This window comes from Staurois parvus, unplaced genomic scaffold (genome assembly GCF_062004578.1).
Source record: "Staurois parvus isolate SC_StPar_1 unplaced genomic scaffold, SC_StPar_1.0 ptg003289l, whole genome shotgun sequence".
Lineage (NCBI taxonomy): Eukaryota > Metazoa > Chordata > Amphibia > Anura > Ranidae > Staurois > Staurois parvus.
In genome coordinates, this window is record NW_028321085.1 from 1 (window position 1) to 26215 (window position 26215).

At 49.0% G+C, this 26215-nt stretch overlaps 1 protein-coding gene across 1 annotated transcript in view; it reads right to left on the reverse strand.

The window, feature by feature from the left end:
• Positions 1-661: 661 nt before the first annotated feature.
• The window catches only part of LOC149428373 (zinc finger protein 711-like), a 34868-nt gene continuing 9314 nt past the window's right edge, over positions 662-26215 (reverse strand). The window contains exons 4-8 of the mRNA XM_089667492.1: positions 24007-24153; positions 19679-19816; positions 15400-15447; positions 5343-5483; positions 662-2631 (exon numbers count right to left, since the gene is read on the reverse strand). Coding sequence (XP_089523618.1) covers positions 1454-2631; positions 5343-5483; positions 15400-15447; positions 19679-19816; positions 24007-24153 — 1652 coding nt within the window. The 3' untranslated portion in view covers positions 662-1453. The remainder of the gene's footprint in view (positions 2632-5342; positions 5484-15399; positions 15448-19678; positions 19817-24006; positions 24154-26215) is intronic.

Sequence of the window (26215 nt, forward strand, 5' to 3'; positions counted from 1 at the left end):
ACGTAGGCATACTGGCGAGTAAACCCATAGGACCCAAAGCCCATTGATGCCAGCATACTGGCGGGTAAACCAATAGGACGCAAAGCCCATTGATACCAGCATACTGGCGGGTAAACCCATAGGACACAAAGCAAAGCCCATTGACACCGGCCCATTGGAGCCATCAGAAGCAACTGAGCCAATTACTCCGGGCAGAGCTGAAATCATTTGGCAGCTCTCTAAACTGATCACAGAATAGGACTCCGATTTGCCATTTTTTTCAATTCGATCGGCTTATTTGCATCGAGTGACTGATTGAATGATCACATCAACATACATGGCCATCATCATCATCATCATCCATACATGGCCATCATCTTCGACATGCATGGCTATCATCATCATCATCGAAATGCATGGCCATGGCTATCATCGACATGCATGGCCATCATCATTGAGATACATGGCCATCATCATCATCATGGGCATACATGGCCATCACCATCATCATGGACATGCATGGCCATCACCATCATCATGGACATGCATGGCCATCATCATCATCATGGACATGCATGGCCATCATCATCATCATGGACATGCATGGCCATCATCATCATCATGGACATGCATGGCCATCATCATGGACATGCATGGCCATCATCATGGACATGCATGGCCATCATCATCATCATGGACATGCATGGCCATCATCATGGACATGCATGGCCATCATCATCATCATGGACATGCATGGCCATCATCATCATCATGGACATGCATGGCCATCATCATCATCATGGACATGCATGGCCATCATCATGGACATGCATGGCCATCATCATGGACATGCATGGCCATCATCATGGACATGCATGGCCATCATCATCATCATCGAGATACATGGCCATCATCATCATCATCGAGATACATGACCATCATCATCATCGAGATACATGACCATCATCATCATCGAGATACATGACCATCATCATCATCATCGAGATACATGGCCATCATCATCATCATCATCATCGAGATACATGGCCATCATCATCATCATCATCGAGATACATGGCCATCATCATCATCATCGAGATACATGACCATCATCATCATCATCGAGATACATGGCCATCATCATCATCATCCTCGAGATACATGGCCATCATCATCATCGAGATACATGGCCATCATCATCGACATAAAATGGACCCCAAAGACATCAAAGAAAAGAGGCTACGGTTTCCTCTGATGCGTCTCTGAGTGCCGTATGTCGCGGTCCTCTATGTTGCCCTGTTCTGCCCTCTGCGGCGTTTGGCAAAGGTGCGACGGCCACACCTAAGGGGAGGGGGGCTTTACACGTACCCTCCAATCCTTCATACAAAAAGTGCTACATTTTCTATCATGCATGAAGTGCGTCAGAGCAGCGCTCTCCTCGATTTTTCCCCCCCCACCCACACAAAAAACACAATTACAAAAGGACCTCCTTGTGATGGCGCATTATATGCTGATTTTTTTCAGACGGCCGTCGGAATCCCTTTTTGCAAAACTCGCAGCGGTGCGGGTAGTCCTTGGTGTGTATGGAGATGACGTGGCGTTTGAAGCCGGACGCGTCCGTCGTGCTGTACTCGCAGTACTGGCACTGGTAGACCTTTTTGCCGCTGTGCGTCTTCATGTGCTTTTTGAGCTCCGGTTGCAGCCGGAAGCCGCGTTTGCATTTTTTGCACTTGAAGGGCAAGTCTTTCGTGTGGACAGACAGGATGTGGCCGCTCAGGATGAACGGGTCGGGGGTTTTGAAGTCGCAGTGGCGGCAGTGGTGGACCTTCTTGCCTTGGTGCGTCTCGCTGTGTTTCTTGAGTTCGGAGGGGCGGTGGAAGCCTTTGTCGCACACGTCGCACTTGTGGGGGAAATCCTTGGTGTGGACGGAAATGACGTGGCGTTTCAGGTCGCTGGAGTTGGTGCTCTTGTGGTCGCAGTGGGGGCACTGGTGGGTTTTGTGGCCCTGAAAGAGCTCGGTGTGGCGCAGAAGGTCCTTCTCGTCGTTGAACGCCTGGGGGCACTGCTCGCACTTGAACGGCAAGTCCGAGCCGTGGCGGCTTTTAATATGCGTCTTTAGGTTCGACTGGTCGGCGCAACGGAACTCACAGAAATGGCACGCGTACGGCTTTTCTCCCGTGTGGGTCCTGAGGTGCTTCTTCAGCTCGGAGGGGTGTCTAAAGCCCTTTCCGCATTCGACGCACACATGTGGAAAGTTCTTGCTGTGTACGGCCAGCAGATGGCGGTTGAGGAGCCCCTGCTCGGCCGTCTCGTAGTCGCAGTATTTGCACTTGTGCAGTCTGGGCTCTGTGTCCCTCAGGATGAGCTTGTTGGAGCTGAGCGGACTGGCCTCGCGGTAGCGCCGCGTGTACTCCGTGAACTCGTGAGGCTTTTCCGTTTTGCTGGTCAGCTTGTGGCTCTCCAGGTGGTTGTGAAAACTGACCTTCTTGTTGGTGGTGAAATCGCAGTCCGTACACTGGTACTTCTTCTTGATGAGGTGGTCGGGGTGATTCTTCATGTGCCTCTTCAGGAACCCCCGCGACTTGAACTTCTTACCACAGATGTGACACGGGTACACGGTCAGAGGCTGGCCATCGGGGCCGATGATGACGGCTGCGTGAAATGAAGAGAACATTAAAGTGTTACTAAAGAAGTAAAATAAGTATCAACAAGTTTATAAACACACAGTACTGTGCAAAAGTTATCGGCAGGTGTGAAGAAAGGCTTTCAAAAATATATATTTTATTTTTTTTATCAATTTACAAAAGGAAAAGTGAGAGACTAGAGGAAAAAAATCTAAATCCAATCAATATTTGGTGTGACTACCTTTTGGCTTCAAACCAGCATCAATTCATCAAGAAGAAGCGCAAAGAAAAAAGCAGCATTGAGGAGCGTAGACAGTCATCGGGTAAAGCTGAGAAGCGTAGACAATGTGGTCAGGCAAGATGGACGCAATTCGTAGGGGCATCTCCACTGCACAGACATCCATCCCACTTAGCATACCTTGTACTAAACCTCCACCAACACTTTCCTCTTCTGACCTCGCTACTACCGAAGAGGTCACTAAGGTTTTCTCAGAAGCCCAACTAACCACCTGCCCCCTGGATCCTGTCCCCTCACAACTACTACGGTCACCCTCTTCTTCCATCCTATGCTCCCTCACTCACATCTTCAATCTTTCCCTCTCTACTGGTGCCTTCCCCTCCCCTCTAAAGTACGCGCACATCACTCCCATACTTAACAAGCCCTCCCTGGACCCCAACAACCTGAACAACTTAAGACCCATCTCCCTGCTGCCATTTACCTCTAAACTCCTAGAACACTTAGCCTGCAATCGCCTGAGCTCCTCCCTCACCGACAACAACCTTCTTCACCCTTTACAGCGTGGCTTTCGCTCACTACTCTCCCCTGAAACTGCCCTACTAAACCTCACTAATGATCTACTAACTGCTAAAACCAATGGCCACTACTCCATACTAATCCCAACCAATGGCCACTACTCCGTACTCCTCCCAACCAATGGCCACTACTCCGTACTCATCCCAACCAATGGCCACTACTCCGTACTCATCCCAACCAATGGCCACTACTCTGTACTCCTCCCAACCAATGGCCACTACTCCGTACTCATCCCAACCAATGGCCACTACTCTGTACTCCTCCCAACCAATGGCCACTACTCCGTACTCATCCCAACCAATGGCCACTACTCCGTACTCCTCCCAACCAATGGCCACTACTCCATACTTATCCCAACCAATGGTCACTACTCCGTACTCATCCCAACCAATGGTCACTACTCCGTACTCATCCCAACCAATGGCCACTACTCCGTACTCATCCCAACCAATGGCCACTACTCCGTACTCATCCCAACCAATGGCCACTACTCTGTACTCCTCCCAACCAATGGCCACTACTCCATACTTATCCCAACCAATGGTCACTACTCCGTACTCATCCCAACCAATGGTCACTACTCCGTACTCATCCCAACCAATGGTCACTACTCCGTACTCATCCCAACCAATGGCCACTACTCCATACTAATCCCAACCAATGGTCACTGCTCCGTACTCATCCCAACTAATGGCCACTACTCCGTACTCATCCAAACCAATGGCCACTACTCCATACTAATCCCAACCAATGGTCACTACTCCATACTAATCCCAACCAATGGTCACTACTCCATACTAATCCCAACCAATGGTCACTACTCCGTACTCATCCCAACCAATGGTCACTACTCCGTACTCATCCCAACCAATGACCACTACTCCATACTCATCCTAACCAATGGCCACTACTCCATACTCATCCATACCAATGGCCACTACTCCATACTCATCCAAACCAATGGCCACTACTCTGTACTCATCCCAACCAATGGCCACTACTCCAAACACATCCCCTTCTCTTCTCCATCTACACCTCCTCCCTTGGTCACTTGATAAACTCCCATGGCTTTAAGTACCATCTCTATGCTGATTACACACAAATCTATCTTTCTACTCCTCACCTTGCTCCTTCAGTGTTACCTATAACTCTGTCTCCTCCTCTCCACTCCCTCTTTCTGTAGGGGTCCCTCAAGGTTCTGCCCTTGGACCCCTTCTCCATCTACACCTCATCCCTTGGTCACTTGATAAACTCCCATGGCTTCCAGTACCATCTCTATTTTGATGACACACAAATCTATCATAAATATTCCCCACCCCTTCAGAGATCACATGAAGATTTACCAACCCCCCCAATGACCACATAAACATTCCTCCCCCCTCCCAGAAACCACATGAAGATTTACCAACCCCAAGAGACCACAAACTATTACCAACCCCCAAAGACCATATAAACATTCACGACCCCCCAAAGACCACATAAAATATTCCCCAACCCCTCCAAAGCCCACATGAGGATTTACCAACCTCCCAGAGACCACAAACCCCCCCCCCCCCCCCCCTCGACCACATGAAGATTTACAAACCCCCAGAGACCACAAACATCCCCCCCCAGAGCCCACATGAGTATTTACCAACCCCCCAGAGACCCCATAAATATCCCCCCCCCCCCGAGACCACATGAAAATTTACAAACCCCCGGAGACCACATAAACTATTACCAACCCCCCAGGGACCACATAAACATTTGCCCCCCCCCCCCCCCAAGAGACCACATGAAGATTTACCAATCCCAAGAGACCATATAAACATTCACGGCCCCCCAAAGACCACATGAAGATTTACCAACCCCCCATAGACCACATAAATTCCTCCCCCCCCCCCCCCAAACACCACATAAAATGAGACAAGATTGGGGTGTGTTACCCGTCTGCCATTGCCTGGCATCCCCTCGCCTCCTCTTCTTGGCTTTCTGTTTCAGGGCTCTGCCGGTGGCCATACTGTCGCAGATCTGCAGGTACTGGGTCGCTGTTCCGTTCTTTGTTTCGAGGCGAGACTCCACATTTGCTGATAGGAGACAGTACCAGAAAATCAAAGGTGGAGAGCACAACAACAGCAACCAGATCTCTCCAATGTCGGTCTGTGCATAGTCCATAGACCCGCAACAGCACCTAACAGTGTGTCTGTCCCACGTGAGGAAAAACCACAGACCGCACAGACACAGAAATCACTGTTACAGTTTACACATCAACCATCTTGGAAGGTTTTTGTTCTTTGAATCACATTTTACATTTTATTTGAATTCAAAACGTACATGAAATCTGCGAACAAACAAGCCGGCTATAAAGACCCCACATTACATTCAATGTCGTTACAACGCGGCGGAGCACAGAGAGCTTCTATACAGAAAAGAGAAACGATGGGGGAGATTTACTAAAAATGGAGCACACAGAATCCGGGACAGCTCTGCATGGGAGCCAATCAGCTTCTAGCTTCAGCTTGTTTAACCACTTCCAGTCTAGACACTTCCCCCCCCCTTCCAGTCCGGACGCTTTCCCCCCCTTCCAGTCCGGACGCTTTCCCCCCCTTCCAGTCCGGACGCTTTCCCCCCCTTCCAGTCCGGACGCTTTCCCCCCCTTCCAGTCCGGACGCTTTCACCCCCTTCCAGTCCGGACGCTTTCCCCCCCTTCCAGTCCGGACGCTTTCCCCCCCTTCCAGACCGGACGCTTTCCTCCCTTTCCAGTCCGGACGCTTTCCCCCCCTTCCAGTCCGGACGCTTTCCCCCCCTTCCAGTCCGGACGCTTTCCCCCCCTTCCAGTCCGGACGCTTTCACCCCCTTCCAGTCCGGACGCTTTCACCCCCTTCCAGTCCGGACGCTTTCACCCCCTTCCAGTCCGGACGCTTTCCCCCCCTTCCAGTCCGGACGCTTTCCCTCCCTTCCAGTCCGGACGCTTTCACCCCCTTCCAGTCCGGACGCTTCCCCCCCCCCTTCCAGTCCGGACGCTTCCCACCCCCTTCCAGTCCGGACGGTTTCCCCCCCTTCCAGTCCGGACGGTTTCCCCCCCTTCCAGTCCGGACGCTTTCACCCCCTTCCAGTCCGGACGCTTTCACCCCCTTCCAGTCCGGACGCTTTCCCCCCCTTCCAGACCGGACGCTTTCCTCCCCTTCCAGTCCGGACGCTTTCCCCCCCTTCCAGTCCGGACGCTTTCCCCCCCTTCCAGTCCGGACGCTTTCACCCCCTTCCAGTCCGGACGCTTTCACCCCCTTCCAGTCCGGACGCTTTCCCCCCCTTCCAGTCCGGACGCTTTCACCCCCTTCCAGTCCGGACACTTTCACCCCCTTCCAGTCCGGACACTTGCCCCCTCTTCCAGTCCGGACACTTTCACCCCCTTCCAGTCCGGACACTTTCACCCCCTTCCAGTCCGGAAGCTTCCCCCCCCTTCCAGTCCGGACGCTTTCACCCCCTTCCAGTCCGGACGCTTTCACCCCCTTCCAGTCCGGACGCTTTCACCCCCTTCCAGTCCGGACGCTTTCACCCCCTTCCAGTCCGGACGCTTTCACCCCCTTCCAGTCCGGACGCTTTCACCCCCTTCCAGTCCGGACGCTTTCACCCCCTTCCAGTCCGGACGCTTTCCCCCCCTTCCAGTCCGGACGCTTTCACCCCCTTCCAGTCCGGACGCTTTCACCCCCTTCCAGTCCGGACGCTTTCACCCCCTTCCAGTCCGGACGCTTTCACCCCCTTCCAGTCCGGACGCTTTCACCCCCTTCCAGTCCGGACGCTTTCACCCCCTTCCAGTCCGGACGCTTTCCCCCCCTTCCAGTCCGGACGCTTTCCCCCCCTTCCAGTCCGGACGCTTTCACCCCCTTCCAGTCCGGACGCTTTCACCCCCTTCCAGTCCGGACGCTTTCACCCCCTTCCAGTCCGGACGCTTTCACCCCCTTCCAGTCCGGACGCTTTCACCCCCTTCCAGTCCGGACGCTTTCCCCCCCTTCCAGTCCGGACACTTTCACCCCCTTCCAGTCCGGACACTTGCCCCCCCTTCCATTCTGGACACTTTCACCCCCTTCCAGTCCGGAAGCTTCCCCCCCCTTCCAGTCCGGACGCTTTCATCCCCTTCCAGTCCGGACGCTTTCACCCCCTTCCAGTCCGGACGCTTCCCCCCCCCCTTCCAGTCCGGACGCTTTCCCCCCCTTCCAGTCCGGACGCTTTCACCCCCTTCCAGTCTGGACGCTTTCCCCCCCCCCCCTTTCCTGCCCAGGCCAGTTTTCAGCTTTCAGCGCTATCACACTTTGAATGACAATTGCGCGGTCATACAACACTGTACCCATATGAATTTTTTAGCATTTTTTTGAGACAGATAAAGCTTTATTTTGGTGGTATTTATTCACCGCTGGGAGTCTTATTTTTTTGCTATATAAATGAAAAAGTCCAAAAATTTTGAAAAAAAGTGTTTTTCTTATACAATTTTGCAAATAAATAATCTCTCTTTATAAATCTCAGCCAAAATTTATTCCGTTATCTTTTTAGTAAAAATAAAATAACCCAAATTAGTTTATAACCGAAAATTATAATTTGTAAACATTTTTATTTTTTTATATTATTATTTATGTGGTTTTTTTTACATACTGTCACCCTAGCAGTACAGTGTCACCATAGTGACACTGTACTACTTTTGGGGGGTGATGATTTTTTTTTTTTTTTTTTTTTTTTACACTGATTGCTTTTACACCCATAAAGGCTGTAAGAGGAATCATTTCTCCTCCTCTCTGGCTACATTCCTGCAGCCATTGAGAACTACTGTGTGAGCTGTGACTGGTCACAGCTTGTCACATGGTACAAGGCTGTTGTGAATGGCCCTGTACCATGTGATCTCTGCTTATTACTTGTGAAATCTGTGAATGATCACAATGATGTCAGTGGTGACATCTTGCTTACTACTCTGCATGTGATCACCGATTGGCCTCTGTGCGAGGTCCCGTCAGACGATCGGTGTTCCACTATGTATGGAGGACACAGCGGGCACCGGATCGTGGTGCTGCGCGCTCCCTGGGCCAGACGGGAGGTGGTTAATGAAGCTTTGAGAATAAAACCTGTCAGCTGATTGGCTCCCATGCAGAGCTGCACTGGACTCTGTGTGCTCCAGTTTTGTTAATTTTCCCCCCATTGTTTCTTTTTTCTGCACAGACGCTCTCTGTAAACGCCTGGTGATCCTGCCAGTCCCTTCTGATTTAAAGGCGTCCTCTTCCTCTTCCTATTAACATGTATGGAGTCCCAAGATTTTACATTTTAGCTTTACATACACATTTGCATCCCTCGGCAGAGATCGGTTTATGCCTCAACATGAACAAAAAAAAAAGAATAAAAATAAAAATTAAATACACAATTTGATGTTTTATTACAAAAAAAATATGGACACTTCTAGGGGGTGAATACACGGCTCAAAGAAATGAAAGGAAGACTTTGAAAACCAATCAGATCTCAATGGGGAGGAATCTCCTGCTGGATCTCTATACTGACATGGACGGGGGATGGGTGAGGAACGTAAGGACGCCCCATCGTTTGATGAAAATGGAAATGATCGACCTACAGAGGACTGAATTCAAAGACACCCCAAAAATCAAAGTGAAGAAATGATGCAGCAGGCGAGTCCATTCATTACAGCAACTCAGAATGGTCCTCAGTAGTCTGTGTGGCCCCCACGTGCTTGTATGCATGCCTGACAACATTGGGGGAGGGTCCTAATGAGACCACAAATGGTGTCCTGGGGGTTTCCTCCCAGATCTGGACCAGGGCATCACTGAGCTCCTGGACAGTCTGAGGTGCAACCTGGCGGCATCGGATGGACCGAAACATGACATCCCAGAGGGGTTCTATTGGATTTAGGTCAGGTGAGCGTGGGAGCCATTCAATGGTATCAATTCCTTCATCCTCCAGGAACTGCCTGCATACTCTCCCCACATGAGGCCGGGCATTGTCTGCACCAGGAGGAGCCCAGGACCCACTGCACCAGGAGGAGCCCAGGACCCACTGCACCAGGAGGAGCCCAGGACCCACTGCACCAGGAAGAACCCAGGACCCACTGCACCAGGAGGAACCCAGGACCCACTGCACCAGGAGGAACCCAGGACCCCCTGCACCAGGAGGAACCCAGGACCCCCTGCACCAGGAGGAACCCAGGACCCCCTGCACCAGGAGGAACCCAGGACCCCCTGCACCAGGAGGAACCCAGGACCCCCTGCACCAGGAGGAACCCAGGACCCCCTGCACCAGGAGGAACCCAGGACACAATGCACCAGTCACCACCTGACAATTGGTCCAAGGATTTCATCCCGATACCTAATGGCAGTCACGGTGCCATTGTCTGTCCTGTAGAGGTCTGTGTGTCCCTCCATGGATTTGCCTCCCCAGACCATCAATGACCCACCACCATAACAGTCATGCTGAACCATGTTACAGGCAGCAGAACGTTCTCCACGGCTTCTCCAGACCCTTTCACGTCTGTCACATGTGCTCAGGGGGAACCTGCTCTCATCTGTGAAAAGCACAGGGTGCCAGTGGTGGACCTGCCAATTCTGGGGTTCAATGGCCAATGCCAATCCAACTCTATGGTGCTGGGCAGTGAGCACGGGGCCCACTAGAGGACGTTGGGCCCTCAGGCCACTCTCATGAAGTCTGTTTCTGATTGTTTGGTCAGAGACATTCACACCAGTGACCTGCTGGAGGTCATTTTGTAGGGCTCTGGCAGGGCTCATCCTGTTCCTCCTTGCACAAAGGAGCAGATACCGGTCCTGCTGATGGGTTAAGGACCTTCTACGGCCCTGTCCAGCCCTCCTAGAGGAACTGCCTGTCTCCTGGAATCTCCTCCTTGCTCTCGTCTCCTGGAATCTCCTCCATGCTCTTGAGACTGTGCTGGGAGACACAGCAAACCTTCTGGCAATGGCAGGTATTGATGTGCCATCCTGGAGGAGTTGGATTGCCTGTGCAGCCTCTGTAGGGTCCAAGTATGGCCTCATACTACCAGTAGTGACACTGACCCGAGCCAAATGCAAGCAAGTGAAAAACAGAAAAGATGAGTAGGGAAAAACATGTCAGAGGCCTCCACCTGTAAAACCATTCCTGTTTTGGGGGTTGTGTCATTGTTGCCCATCTAGTGCACCTGTTGGTAATTTCATGAACACCAAAAAAGCTGAAACTGATGAACAACCCCCTCTGCGACTTACCTGACCAGATCCATATCCCAGGAGTGTCATGGACTTGATGCGACTCGGATTACAAAGTCTGACTTTAATTTTTTTGAGCTGTGTATGTATGTACAGTTGTGCTGAAAAGTTTACATACCCCGGCAGAAATTGTGAAATTTTGGCATTGATATTGAAAATTTGACGGATCTGCCAGAAAATGCTCTTTTATTGAAGGATGATGATCATATGAAGCCATTTATTATCACAGAGTTGGCTCCTTTTTAAATCATAATGATAACAGAAATCACCCAAATGGCCTGGATCAGAAGTCTCCGCCCCCTGGATCAGAATTCTCCGCCCCTGGAATGTTGGGCCTTGGTACAGACACACAAGGGGACACACACGGGTTAAAATGCCAATTAGAGGTTAATGTCCCACATATGTGGCTTTTTAAATTACAATTAGTATCAGTGTATAAAAAGTCGATGAATTTGTTAGCTCTCACGTGGAAGCACTGACTAGGCTAGATACTGAGCCATGGGAATTAGAAAAGAACTGTCAAAAGTCCTGCGTAACAAGGCAATGGAACTTTATGAAGATGGAAAAGGACATATAAATCCTTGAAAATGCCAATCAGTACTGTTCGATCACTTATTAAGAAGTGGAAAGTTCGGGGATCTCTTGATACCAAGCCAAGGTCAGGTAGACCAAGAAAGATTGCAGCCATAACTGACAGAAGAATATATATATATATATATATATATATATATATATATATATATATATATTACACACACACATACATATAACACATATATATACACATACAGGTGAAACTCAAAAAATGAGAATCTGGTGCAAAAGTTCATTTATTTCAGTGCAGAAACTTAAAAGCTGAAACTAATATATGAGACTCATTCCATGCAAAGCAAGATAGTTCCAGCCGTGATTTGTCATCATTGTGATGATTATGGCTTACAGCTCATGAAAACCCCAAATCCACAATCTCAGAAAATGAGAATATTGTGAAAAGGTGGAATAATCTCGGCTCAAAGTGTCCCACTCTAATCAGCTCATTCAGCCATAACACCTGCAAAGGGTTCCTGAGCCTTTCAATGGTCTCTCAGTCTGGTTCAGTAGGAATCCCAATCATGGGAAAGACTGCTGACCTGACACCATCACTGACACCCTCCATAAGGAGGGAAAGCCTCAAAAGGTCATTGCAGAAGAAGTTGGATGTTCCCAAAGTGCTGTATCAAAGCACATTAATAGAAAGTTATGTGGAAGGGAAAAGTGTGGAAGAAAAAGGTACACAAGCAGCAGGGATGACCGCAGCCTGGAGAGGATTGTCAGGAAAAGGCCATTCAAAAGTGTTGGGGACTTTCACAAGGAGTGGACTGAGGCTGGAGTCAGTGCATCAAGAGCCACCACACACAGATGGATCCTGGACATGGGCTTCAAATGTCGTATTCCTCTTGTCAAGCCGCTCCTGAACAACAAACAACGTCAGAAGCGTCTTACCTGGACTAAAGAAAAACAGACCTGGTCTGGTGCTCAGTGGTCCAAAGTCCTCTTTTCTGATGAGAGCAACTTTTGCATCTTATTTAGAAACCAAGGACCCCGAGTATGGAGGAAGAATGGAGAGGCCCAAGGACCCCAAGTATGGAGGAAGAATGGAGAGGCCCAAGGACCCCGAGTATGGAGGAAGAATGGAGAGGCCCAAGGACCCCGAGTATGGAGGAAGAATGGAGAGGCCCAAGGACCCCAAGTATGGAGGAAGAATGGAGAGGCCCAAGGACCCCGAGTATGGAGGAAGAATGGAGAGGCCCAAGGACCCCAAGTATGGAGGAAGAATGGAGAGGCCCAAGGACCCCGAGTATGGAGGAAGAATGGAGAGGCCCAAGGGCCCCGAGTATGGAGGGAGAATGGAGAGGCCCAAGGACCCCGAGTATGGAGGAAGAATGGAGAGGCCCAAGGACCTAGAGTATGGAGGAAGAATGGAGAGGCCCAAGGACCCCGAGTATGGAGGAAGAATGGAGAGGCCCAAGGACCCCGAGTATGGAGGAAGAATGGAGAGGCCCAAGGACCCCGAGTATGGAGGAAGAATGGAGAGGCCCAAGGACCTAGAGTATGGAGGAAGAATGGAGAGGCCCAAGGACCCCGAGTATGGAGGAAGAATGGAGAGGCACAAGGACCCCGAGTATGGAGGAAGAATGGAGAGGCACAAGGACCCCGAGTATGGAGGAAGAATGGAGAGGCACACACTGCAAGATGCTTGAAGTCCAGTGTGAAGTTTCCACAGTCTCTGTTGATTTGGGGAGCCATGTCATCTGCTGGTGTTGGCCCACTGTGCTTCATTAAGTCCAGGGTCACCGCAGCCGTCTACCAGGAGATTTTGGAGCACTTCATGTTTCCTTCCACAGACGAGCTTTATGGGGATGCTGACTTCATTTTCCAGCAGGACTTGGCTCCGCCCACACTGCCAAAAGCACCAAAACCGGGTTCAATGACCGTGGGATTACTGTGCTTGATTGGCCAGCAAACTCACCTGACCTGAACCCCATAGAGAATCTATGGGGCATTGCCAAGAGAAAGATGAGAGACATGAGACCGAACAATGCAGAAGAGCTGAAGGCCGCTATTGAAGCATCCTGGTCTTCCATAACACCTCAGCAGTGCCACAGGCTGATAGCTTCCATGCCACGCCGCATTGAGGCAGTAATTGCTGCAAAAGGGGCCCAAACCAAGTACTGAGTACATATGCAGCTTCTACTTTTCAGAGGTGCGATATTGTTCTATGTACAATCCGTGTTTTATTGATTGCATGGAATATTCTCATTTTCTGAGATTGTGGATTTGGGGTTTTCATGAGCTGTAAGTCATAATCATCACAATGATGACAAATCACGGCTGGAACTATCTTGCTTTGCATGGAATGAGTCTCATACAGTCAGGTCCATAAATATTGGGACATCTACACAATTCTAACATTTTTGGCTCTATACACCACAATGGATTTGAAATGAAACGAACAAGATGTGCTTTAACTGCAGACTGTCAGCTTTAATTTGAGCGTATTTACATCCAAATCAGGTGAACGGTGTAGGAATTACAACAGTTTGCATATGTGCCTCCCACTTGTGAAGGGACCAAAAGTAATGGGACAATTGGCTTCTCAGCTGTTCCATGGCCAGGTGTGTGTTGTTCTCTCATTATCCCAATTACAATGAGCAGATAAAAGGTCCAGAGTTCATTTCAAGTCTGCTATTTGCATTTGGAATCTGTTGCTGTCAACTCTCAAGATGAGATGCAAAGAGCTGTCACTATCAGTGAAGCCATCATTAGGCTGAAAAAAACAAAACAAACCCATCAGAGAGATAGCAAAAACATTAGGCGTGGCCAAAACAACTGTTTGGAACATTCTTACAAAGAAGGAACGCACCGGTGAGCTCAGCAACACCAAAAGACCGGGAAGACCACGGAAAACAACTGTGGTGGATGAGCGAAGAATTCTTTCCCTGGTGAAGAAAACACCCTTCACAACAGTTGGCCAGATCAAGAACACTCTCCAGGAGGTAGGTGTATGTGTGTCAAAGTCACCAATCAAGAGAAGACTTCACCAGAGTGACTACAGAGGGTTCACCACAAGATGGAAACCATTGGTGAGCCTCAAAAACAGGAAGGCCAGATTAGAGTTTGCCAAACGACATGTAAAAAAGCCTTCACAGTTCTGGAACAACATCCTATGGAGAGATGAGACCGACATCAACTTGTACCAGAGTGATGGGAAGAGAAGAGTATGGAGAAGGAACTGCTCATGATCCTAAGCATACCACCTCATCAGTGATCATGGTGGTGGTAGTGTCATGGCGGGGGCATGTATGGCTGCCAATGGAACTGCTTCTCTTGTATTTATTGATGATGTGACGGCTGACAGAAGCAGCCGGATGAATTGTGAAGTGTTTCGGGAATATTATCGGCTCATATTCAGCCAAATGCTTCACAACTCATTGGACGCTTCACAGTGCAGATGGACAATGACCCAAAGCAGACTGCAAAAGACACCAAAGAAGTGGAATGTTCTGCAATGGCCAATCACCTGACCTGAATCCGATTGAGCATTTCACTTGCTGAAGACAAAACTGAAGGGAAAATGCCCCAAGAACAAGCAGGAACTGAAGACAGTTGCAGTAGAGGCCTGGCAGAGCATCACCAGGGATGACACCCAGCGTCTGGTGATGTCTATGCGTTCCACACTTCAGGCTGTCATTGACTGCAAAGGATTTGCAACCAAGTATTAAAAAGTGAAAGTTTGATTTATGATTATTATTCTGTCCTATTACTTTTGGTCCATTAACAAGTGGGAGGCACATATGCAAACTGTTGTCATTCCTACACCGTTCACCTGATTTGGATGTAAATACCCTCAGATTAAAGCTGACAGTCTGCAGTTAAAGCACATCTTGTTCCTTTCATTTCAAATCCATTGTGGTGTATAGAGCCAAAAATGTTAGAATTGTGTCCATGTCCCAATATTTATGGACCTGACTGTATATTAGTTTCACCTTTTAAGTTGCTGCACTGAAATAAATGAATGAATGAATGAATGCACCAGATTCTCATTTTTCCAGTTTCACCTGTATGTGTATCTATCTATCTATACATATACACACACATAATACATATATACACACACACAATTGGACTTTGGGGTGCACCCCCCACTGCAGCAGGCTGCACCCCCCGATGACGTTTGCTGCATTCAGGACGCGTGTCAGAGATGGGAGTACAGAGGACTTACCACTCTCCTGCCATTCGCCGTACTTCCTGGGCAGCTCTCTCTCTTCTCCTACAACAGAAAAATGGAGAGAACACAATCAGCATCTGAGAGGCCGATGCCGGACATGTGACGGCAGGCACTCATCCTATTGGTTGTCATTTACTGGGACTCCTACTCATTTGTGGAGCCCAGAAGAAGTTCTAGTTCTGGGGAAGAACACGGCAGTGCCCGCCCCAACACCGGCTCCAACATCGGGGACTGGGCAATGGCAGCCTCCCAACTGCAGTCCGGTCCACAAATGTTCTACAGTCAGCGGAACACAACGATCGACTGACCTTGATTGTCCTCTGCAGGCCAGAGACGGTTCGTTTATCGGCCGATTTTCGCACTGTTAGTGGGGCGATGGCATCGGCTGATTTTCGCACCGTTAGTGGGGCGATGGCATCGGACGATTTTCGCACTGTTAGCGGGGCGATGGCATCGGCTGATTTTCGCACTGTTAGCGGGGCGATGGCATCGGCTGATTTTCGCACTGTTAGTGGGGCGATGGCATCGGACGATTTTCGCACCGTTAGTGGGGCGATGGCATCGGACGATTTTCGCACCGTTAGTGGGGCGATGGCATCGGCTGATTTTCGCACTGTTAGTGGGGCGATGGCATCGGCCGATTTTCGCACTGTTAGTGGGGCGATGGCCGATTTTCGCACTGTTAGCGGGGCGATGGCATCGGCTGATTTTCGCACCGTTAGCGGGGCGATGGCATCGGACGATTTTCGCACCGTTAGCGGGGCGATGGCATCGGACGATTTTCGCACTGTTAGCGGGGCGATGGCATCGGACGATTTTCGCACTGTTAGCGGGGCGATGGCTTCGGACGATTTTCGCACTGTTAGCGGGGCGATGGCATCGGACGATTTTCGCACTGTTAGCGGGGCGATGGCATCGGCTGATTTTCGCACCGTTAGTGGGGCGATGGCATCGGCTGATTTTCGCACTGTTAGCGGGGCGATGGCATCGGCTGATTTTCGCACCGTTAGTGGGGCGATGGCATCGGCTGATTTTTGCACTGTTAGCGGGGCGATGGCATCGGACGATTTTCGCACCGTTAGTGGGGCGATGGCATCGGACGATTTTCGCACTGTTAGCGGGGCGATGGCATCGGACGATTTTCGCACCGTTAGCGGGGCGATGGCATCGGACGATTTTCGCACTGTTAGCGGGGCGATGGCATCGGACGATTTTCGCACTGTTAGTGGGGCGATGGCATCGGACGATTTTCGCACCGTTAGCGGGGCGATGGCATCGGCCGATTTTCGCACTGTTAGCGGGGCGATGGCATCGGCTGATTTTCGCACTGTTAGTGGGGCGATGGCATCGGCTGATTTTCGCACTGTTAGTGGGGCGATGGCATCGGCTGATTTTCGCACTGTTAGTGGGGCGATGGCATCGGCTGATTTTCGCACTGTTAGTGGGGCGATGGCCGATTTTCGCACTGTTAGCGGGGCGATGGCATCGGCTGATTTTCGCACTGTTAGCGGGGCGATGGCATCGGACGATTTTCGCACTGTTAGTGGGGCGATGGCATCGGACGATTTTCGCACTGTTAGTGGGGCGATGGCATCGGACGATTTTCGCACCGTTAGTGGGGCGATGGCATCGGACGATTTTCGCACTGTTAGCGGGGCGATGGCATCGGCTGATTTTCGCACTGTTAGCGGGGCGATGGCATCGGCCGATCTTCGCACTGTTAGTGGGGGCGATGGCATCGGACGATTTTCGCACCGTTAGCGGGGCGATGGCATCGGACGATTTTCGCACCGTTAGTGGGGCGATGGCATCGGACGATTTTCGCACCGTTAGCGGGGCGATGGCATCGGCTGATTTTTGCACTGTTAGCGGGGCGATGGCATCGGCTGATTTTCGCACTGTTAGCGGGGCGATGGCATCGGACGATTTTCGCACTGTTAGCGGGGCGATGGCATCGGACGATTTTCGCACTGTTAGCGGGGCGATGGCATCGGCTGATTTTCGCACAGTTCCTCTTTATTTCTTTTATCGGTCATGCTGGAAAATTTGCGAAAAATGGCCGATTTTCGCAATCACTGGAGGGAACAGAACGACCGATGTTTAGTTTTTCAGATGAAAAATTGTCCGATAAACGAACGCTCCATGGCCTGCATGAATCATTGGCATCCTCTATGCACCCCAAAATGCAGAAGCCAGCAAAGTGCCGGTCATACCGATGCGATATGCGAATTGAAATCGCATCTGATGAATGTCGGTGTCTTAACGTGCGATTTGCTGCAGTTCTTGTGTTACTTTCTCTGCCGTTTTGTTGCGATTTCACATACACAGAATATACTGGAAAGTCGCACGATGTGTGCGCAACTTCAGCGCAATTTCTGAAGACTTTATTGCTACTTGTGAAGATTTTTAGCGATTTCTTGCAATCTGCAGAGCGACTTTCCATTGTATTCTATGTACGCGAAAACTGCAGAAAAAGTCACGTAAGAACTACTTTAGAAATCGCACGGTAAGACGCCGACATTCACATTCATTAGATGCGATTTCTATTCCCAAATCGCACAGGTATGACCGACCACTAAATCACCAGTCACACCGCTGCGATTTAAAATCGTGCAGATTTGTGTGCAATTTCTGAAGACTTTATTGCTACTTGAGAAGATTTTCAACGGTTTCTTGCCATTTGCCGTGCGATTTCCATTGTATTCTATGTATGTGAAATCGCAACAAAACTGTAGAAAAAGTCACGCAAGAACTACTTTAGAAATTGCGCCGCAGCAAATCAGACACTGACATTCATTAGATGCGATTTCAATTCCTAAATCGCACCGCTATGACCGGCCACTAAATCACCAGTCACATCGTGCAATCTGTGTGCAATTTTGTGTGCGATTTCTGAAGACTTTATTGCTACTTGAGAAGATTTTCAACGATTTCTTGACTTTATTATGATTGTGAAGATTTTCAACGATTTCCTGCAATTTACGGTGCGATTTTCATTCTATTCTGAGTATGTGAAATCGCAACAAAACTGCAGAAAAAGCAATGCAAAAACGACTTTAGAAATGGCGCTGCAGCAAATCGCACGTTCAGACACCGACATTCAAATTCATTAAATGCAGTTTCAATGCCCAAATCGCTATGGTATGACCGGCCACTAAATCAGCACCCACACCGTTGCGATTTAAAATTGCGTGATTTGTGTGCAATTTCAGGTGCGATTTCTGAAGACTTTATTGCGACTTGTGAAGATTTTCAACGATTTCTTGCGTTTCTCCATTATATTCTATGTAGGTAAAATTGCAACAAAACTGCAGAAAAAGTCACACAAGAGCTACTTTAGAAATCGCACGTTAAGACGCCGACATTCACATTCATTAAATGCCATTTCAGGTGCAATTTCAATTTCCAAATCGCACCGGTATGACAGGCCACTAAATCACCACTCACGCTGCTGCGATTTAAAATCGTGCAATCTGTGTGCAATTTCAGGTGCGATTTCTGAAGACTTTATTATGATTGTGAAGATTTTCAACGATTTCTTGCAACCTGTAGTGCGATTTTCCCATGATCTTCTATGTACGTGAAATCGCAAAAAAACTGCAGAAAAGGTCACTCAAGAACTACTTTAGAAATCGCACCACAGCAAATCGCAAATGTTATAAGATGCCGACGCTCACATTCATTTTAGATGCGATTTCAGGTACGACTTCAATTATCAAATCGCACCGGTATATTGGGCACTTAACATCCTATTTGAAAGCTGTATGATTGAAGCTGACCCCTCTAGACCGCGCCCAGTAAACACCTACCCAAGTCTGCAACACCCAAACAGCCTCAGCATTCAAGAGTGTTTAGGGCCAGGGGTAGGCAACCTGCGGCTCGCTAGCTGTTGTGGAACTACATTTCCCATGAGGCATTGCAAAGATTACAAAACTGACAGTTACAGCTCTGACTTGCAGAGGCATGATGGAACTTGTAGTCCTGCGGCTCTCAGGTTGCCTACCCCTGGGTTAGGGTGTCGGCTCCTAGAGCCCGCCTCCGCTTCCACAAAAGTGTTAAAAAAGGTGAGACCTGTACCTACTGTATAAACCCTGTGAGCAAGCCCTTAGGGACGGAACGCGTCTGGGCGGAGTTTTTATATGTTGAGTGCAGATGGATTTCATGGAGTAAAACAATACGAAGAGCTCACAATGGAGTGCGACTTTTTAACCTAGTGCGTCTACATTGGCATGCGCAGTACTGGGGGGGGGTGGGGCTACGGCCGCACACTCACCATAAGCAGCAGCCCACGCCACAGGAACAAACGTCTTGCTTAGTCCTGAATCTTCCACCTGGGCGTCTGTGAGTGACGTGGCCTCTTCCTCCCCCACAATCACCTCCATGTACACTTCATCGGCTATCTCCGCACACCCTAAAGACAATAGAAACACAATTCTGAGCGATGAAACCCCTGAATCGTCGTATCATAAAACGCCGGGCGAAAAGGAAAGCATCTGCTCCGCCCACAGCAGCCAATCTGATCACAGCGTGAATATTCGAGGTGCTGGATCCGACCTATCGATAGGCTCCATGCACACTGGGGGGGTTTAATAACGCTGGTAACGTTGGCTGTGTAAAGTCGCAATAAAGATGTGCGGTTTTGCATTAGCGCTTAGCCGCGTTTCTCTGCGTTTGCTGAGTCCAGGGAACCTTAGGGTCCCTCTAGAGATAGCTAAGGGTTCTAAAGCCCACCCTTTAGATCAGGGTTTCTCAACCAGGAGTCCAGGGAACCTTAGGGTCCCTCTAGAGATAGCTAAGGGTTCTAAAGCCCACCCTTTAGATCAGGGTTTCTCAACCAGGAGTCCAGGGAACCTTAGGGTCCCTCTAGAGATAGTGCAGGGTTCCTTGAGAAATTTCTGCCTCTCAGATAAGTTCCCACTGACACCACTGATCTTTTTATCTATCTGTAAGGGGGAAATTCTTCTCAATGACCACAATGAGCATTCTCTCTTGGACAAGGTTCCGTCAAAACGGACCCAGTGTAAGCTCACTCTTTTTATCAGGGTTTCTGAACCAGGGGTCCAAGGAACTTTAGGGTTCCTCTAGAGCAGCGTTTTTCAACCACTGTGCCGCGGCACACTAGTGTGCCGTGAGATATTGTCTGGTGTGCCGTGGGAAAAATTGCAATTTCATCCGTAACATGTGGCCTCGGCTCACAAATAGACCAATCATTAGAACAGCAATGGGCAAACTACGGCCCGGCGGACCTTTTAATCCGGCCCGCGGAGTGTGATACTGTCAGGATGATCTGTCCCCCTCGACGTATCTGCGCATGTGCCGGAGATCGCCGATCGGCTGCTAATGCCTGAAACTGACACATGCGCAGATACGTCGAGGGGGACAGATCCTCATAGGAGACAGATTTTCATGCTACACCGGAACGGCGAGAGGAACGCGCGGAGCAAAGGTAAGTGAATTGACACAGGGGGGGCTTGGGGACTTAATATGGGGGATGAATTAATATGGGGGATGAATTACAATATGGGGGATGAATTACTATATGGGGGATGAATTACTATGGGGAATGAATTACTATAGGGGGGATGAATTACTATATGGGGGATGAATTACTATGGGGGATGAATTACTATGGGGGATGAATTACTATATGGGGATGAATTACTATGGGGGATGAATTACTATGGGGGATGAATTACTATATGGGGGATGAATTACTATGGGGGATGAATTACTATATGGGGGATGAATTACTATGGGGGATGAATTACTATATGGGGATGAATTACTATGGGGGATGAATTACTATATGGGGGATGAATTACTATATGGGGGATGAATTACTATGGGGGATGAATTACTATGGGGGATGAATTACTATATGGGGATGAATTACTATGGGGGATGAATTACTATATGGGGGATGAATTACTATGGGGGATGAATTACTATGGGGGATGAATTACTATGGGGGATGAATTACTATATGGGGGATGAATTACTATATGGGGGATGAATTACTATGGGGGATGAATTACTATATGGGGGATTAATTACTATGCTTACTATGGGGGAATATTACTATACTTACTATGGATGACACATACACATCATTCATCTACTCTTGGTCCGGCCCCCAGGTCCAATATATGAACCCTCAAGTCAAAAAGTTTTTCAATAAATTTTTTTAACATTTTCTAATGGTGGTGTGCCTCGTGATTTTTTTCATGAAAAAAGTGTGCCTTTGCACAAAAAAGGTTGAAAAACACTGCTCTATAGATAACTAAGGGTTCTAAAGTGCATCCTTTAGATCAGGGTTTCTGAACCAGGAGTCCAGGGAACCTTAGGGTTCCTCTAAAGATAGCTAAGGTTCTAAAGCGCATTCCTTTAGATCAGGGTTTCTCAACCAGGGGTCCAGGGAACCTTAGGGTTCCTCTAGAGATAGTGCAGGGTTCCTTGAGAAATTTCTGCCTCTCAGATAAGTTCCCACTGACACCACTGATCTTTTTATCTATCTGTAAGGGGGAAATTCTTCTCAATGACCACAATGAGTATTCTATCTTGGACAAGGTTCCGTCAAAACGGACCCAGTGTAAGCTCACTCTTTTTATCAGGGTTTCTGAACCAGGGGTCCAAGGAACGTTAGGGTTCCTCTAGAGATAACTAAGGGTTCTAAAGTGCATCCTTTAGATCAGGGTTTCTCAACCAGGGTTCTTCTAGAGATAGCGAAGGTTCTAAAGCGCATCCTTTAGATCAGGGTTTCTCAACCAGGGGTCCAGGGAACCTTAGGGTTCCTCTAGAGATAGCTAAGGTTCTAAAGCGCATCCTTTAGATCAGGGTTTCTCAACCAGGGTTCCAGGGAACCTTAGGGTTCCTCTAGAGATAGCTAAGGGTTCTAAAGCGCACCCTTTAGATCAGGGTTTCTCAACTAGGGTTCCTCTAGAGATAGCTAGGAGTTCCTTGAGCAATGAGCAATTTCTGCCTCTCAGATAAGTTCCCACTGACACCACTGATCTTTTATCTATCTGTAAGGGAGGAATTCTTCTCAATGACCACAACTGTAAGGAGCATTCTATCTTGGACAAGGTTCTGTCAAAACGGACCCAGTGTAAGCGCACCCTTTAGATCAGGGTTTCTCAACCAGGGTTCCTCTAGAGGTAGCTAAGGGTTCTAAAGCACACCCTTTAGATCAGGGTTTCTCAACCAAGAGTCCAAGGAACCTTAAGGTTCCTCTAGAGATAGCTAAGAGTTCTAAAGCACACCCTTTAGATCAGAGTTTCTCAACCAGGAGTCCAGGGAACCTTAGGGTTCCTCTAGAGATAGCGAAGGTTCTAAAGCGCATCCTTTAGATCAGGGTTTCTCAACCAGGGGTCCAGGGAACCTTAGGGTTCCTCTAGAAATAGCTAAGGGTTCTAAAGTACACCCTTTAGATCAGGGTTTCTCAACCAGGAGTCCAGGGAACCTTAGGGTTCCTCTAGAGATAGCTAGGGTTTCCTTGAGCAATTTCTGCCTCTCAGATAAGTTCCCACTGACACCACTGATCTTTTTATCTATCTGTAAGGGGCAATTCTTCTCAATGACGACAAGTGAAAGGAGCATTCTATCTTGGATAAGGTTCTGTCAAAACGGACCCAGTATAAGTGCACCCTTTAAATCAGGGTTTCTCAACCAGGGGTCTAGGGAACCTTAGGGTTCCTCTAGAGATAAGTGATGTCAGTGGGAACCTATCTGTAAGGGGGGAAATTCTTCTCAATGACCACAAGTGTAAGGAGCATTCTATCCTGGACAAGGTTCTGTCAAAACAGACCCAGTATAAGCGTACCCTTTATATCAGGGTTTCTCGACCAGGAGTCCAGGGAACCTTAGTGTTCTTCTAGAGATAGCTAAGGGTTCTCAAGCGCACCCTTTAGATCAGGGTTTCTCAACCAGAGTTCCTCTAGAGACAGCTAGGAGGTCCTTGAGCAATGAGCAATTTCTGCCTCTCAGATAAGTTCCCACTGACACCACTGATCTTTTTATCTATCTGCAAGGGGGGAATTTTTCTCAATGACCACAACTGTAAGGAGCATTCTATCTTGGACAAGGTTCTGTCAAAACGGACCCAGTGTAAGCACACCCTTTAGATCAGGATTTCTCAACCAAGGTTCCTCTAGAGATAGCTAAGGGTTCTCAAGCGCACCCTTTAGATCAGGGTTTCTCAACCAGGGGTCCAGGGAACCTTTGAGGTTCCTCTAGAGATAGCCAAGGGTTCCTTGAGCAATTTCTTCCTCTCAGATGAGTTCCCACTGACACCACTGATCTTTTTATCTATCTGTAAGGGGGAAATTCTTCTCAATGACCACAACTGTAAGGAGCATTCTTCCCACTGACTATCACACTAATGTATCATGACATTTTAAGCAGGGGTTCCCTGAGACTGGAACATTATTTCAAGGGTTCCTCTAGGTTGAGAAAGGCTGCTTTAGATCTTTGGTCAGGTGCTCTCTATGATGCCACAGCGACTCTCTTCCCGGCACAAATCAGAAAGGGACAGGATGATGACGGCCGCCATGGGCCCCGAAGAAGCTTTCCTCTTCTACTGACCCCTGAACTGTTAATTGTTACCAATATCGTCATCTTCCTGAGAGGAATCTTTGACGGCCATGTACACCATCTTCTCCCGCGGTACTCGTGCTAGTCCGCTCTGTTCCAGGACGCCGGCGACGGGATGTCCGTTCTGAAAATCGCTCTCCGTCACGATCTCTGTTCCCCCTGGACAGATACAAGATATAACAGAGATTACAGAAACATCGACCCCATGAAGATGTTCACAGACTGGAGCAGTGATGGGCCTTCCAAACAATGGCGAAATGTAAAGTGATAGTAAACCGCAGCTTGAGGAACATTGAAAAAAAAAACCCAAGTTGGAATGACGAAACACGTCAGGGTGAGGCTGTGGTGTTAGGAACCGGAAGTGATGCGGGAGCGCCATTTTGTGAGGTCTGGCGGTGGCGAGAGCCACTGCAAGGTAATGTCATGTGATGCATACTAGCACATCATGCAGGACTTCCCTTAAACCGAAGCCCTCCAGCGGCGTGCTGTCCCTGCAGCAGAGGCTTCCATCTTTACCCGGTCTTCCTTCCAGGGTTCGCGAGCTCCGGCCATCTGACTGGCCGAGCCGCGATGATGTCACTCCCATGCGTGCGTGCGGGAGTCTCGGGACACGTCACAGTGCTCTGCACGAACAGCACGGGTATGACATTCCTTCAGAGAGCAGGCACCGGCTGTCCAAAAGAGCGAATATCTCCTAAACGGCGCACATTTAGGAGATATTCATTTTTTTTTTCCCTACAGGAAAGCTTTATTGTAGGTAAAAGATAAAACAGCGGATTTACTTCTACTTCCAAAGTGGGGGGGTCAGATTATTTCGAAAACTGTCCCAATGTAGAATTCAGCCCCAACATCGGACACCGCACTGTCCATGGTTTTCAAGGACAACTACCTACCTTGTCACTGTAGTCATTTCAGGCTGGTTTACTTTCAGCAGTTTCACGCCTTCCCTCCCAAATCACCCCCCCCCATGGAAGACAAATATATTTGAAATGCTACAATTTTGGCCATATTGAATATATTTCAATATATATATATTTTTTTTATATATACACACACACACACACACACACATATATACCGTATTTGCCGGCGTATAAGACGACCCCCCTACTTTTCCTGCTAAAATGTAGTGTTTGGGCTATACTCGCCGTATAAGACTACCCCTCTTCCAATGCACACCAGTGGGAGGAATAGTGCCCCATCATTGGTGTCAGTGGGAGGAATAGTGCCCCATCATTGGTGTCAGTGGGAGGAATAGTGCCCCATCATTGGTATCAGTGGGGGGAATAGTGTCCCATCATTGATGTCAGTGGGAGGAATAGTGCCCCATCATTGGTGTCAGTGGAAGGAATAGTGCCCCATCATTGGTGTCAGTGGGAGGAATAGTGCCCCATCATTGGTGTCAGTGGGAGGAATAGTGCCCCATCATTGATGTCAGTGGGAGGAATAGTGCCCCATCATTGATGTCAGTGGGAGGAATAGTGCCCCATCATTGATGTCAGTGGGAGGAATAGTGCCCCATCATTGGTGTCAGTGGGAGGAATAGTGCCCCATCATTGATGTCAGTGGGAGGAATAGTGCCCCATCATTGGTGTCAGTGGGAGGAATAGTGCCCCATCATTGATGTCAGTGGGAGGAATAGTGCCCCATCATTGGTATCAGTGGGGGGAATAGTGCCCCATCATTGGTGTCAGTGGGAGGAATAGTGCCCCATCATTGGTGTCAGTGGGGGGAATAGTGCCCCATCATTGGTGTCAGTGGGAGGAATAGTGCCCCATCATTGATGTCAGTGGGAGGAATAGTGCCCCATCATTGATGTCAGTGGGAGGAATAGTGCCCCATCATTGGTATCAGTGGGGGGAATAGTGCCCCATCATTGGTGTCAGTGGGAGGAATAGTGCCCCATCATTGGTGTCAGTGGGGGGAATAGTGCCCCATCATTGGTGTCAGTGGGAGGAATAGTGCCCCATCATTGGTATCAGTGGGGGGAATAGTGCCCCATCATTGATGTCAGTGGGAGGAATAGTGCCCCATCATTGGTGTCAGTGGGAGGAATAGTGCCCCATCATTGGTGTCAGTGGGAGGAATAGTGCCCCATCATTGATGTCAGTGGGAGGAATAGTGCCCCATCATTGGTATCAGTGGGGGGAATAGTGCCCCATCATTGGTGTCAGTGGGAGGAATAGTGCCCCATCATTGGTGTCAGTGGGGGGAATAGTGC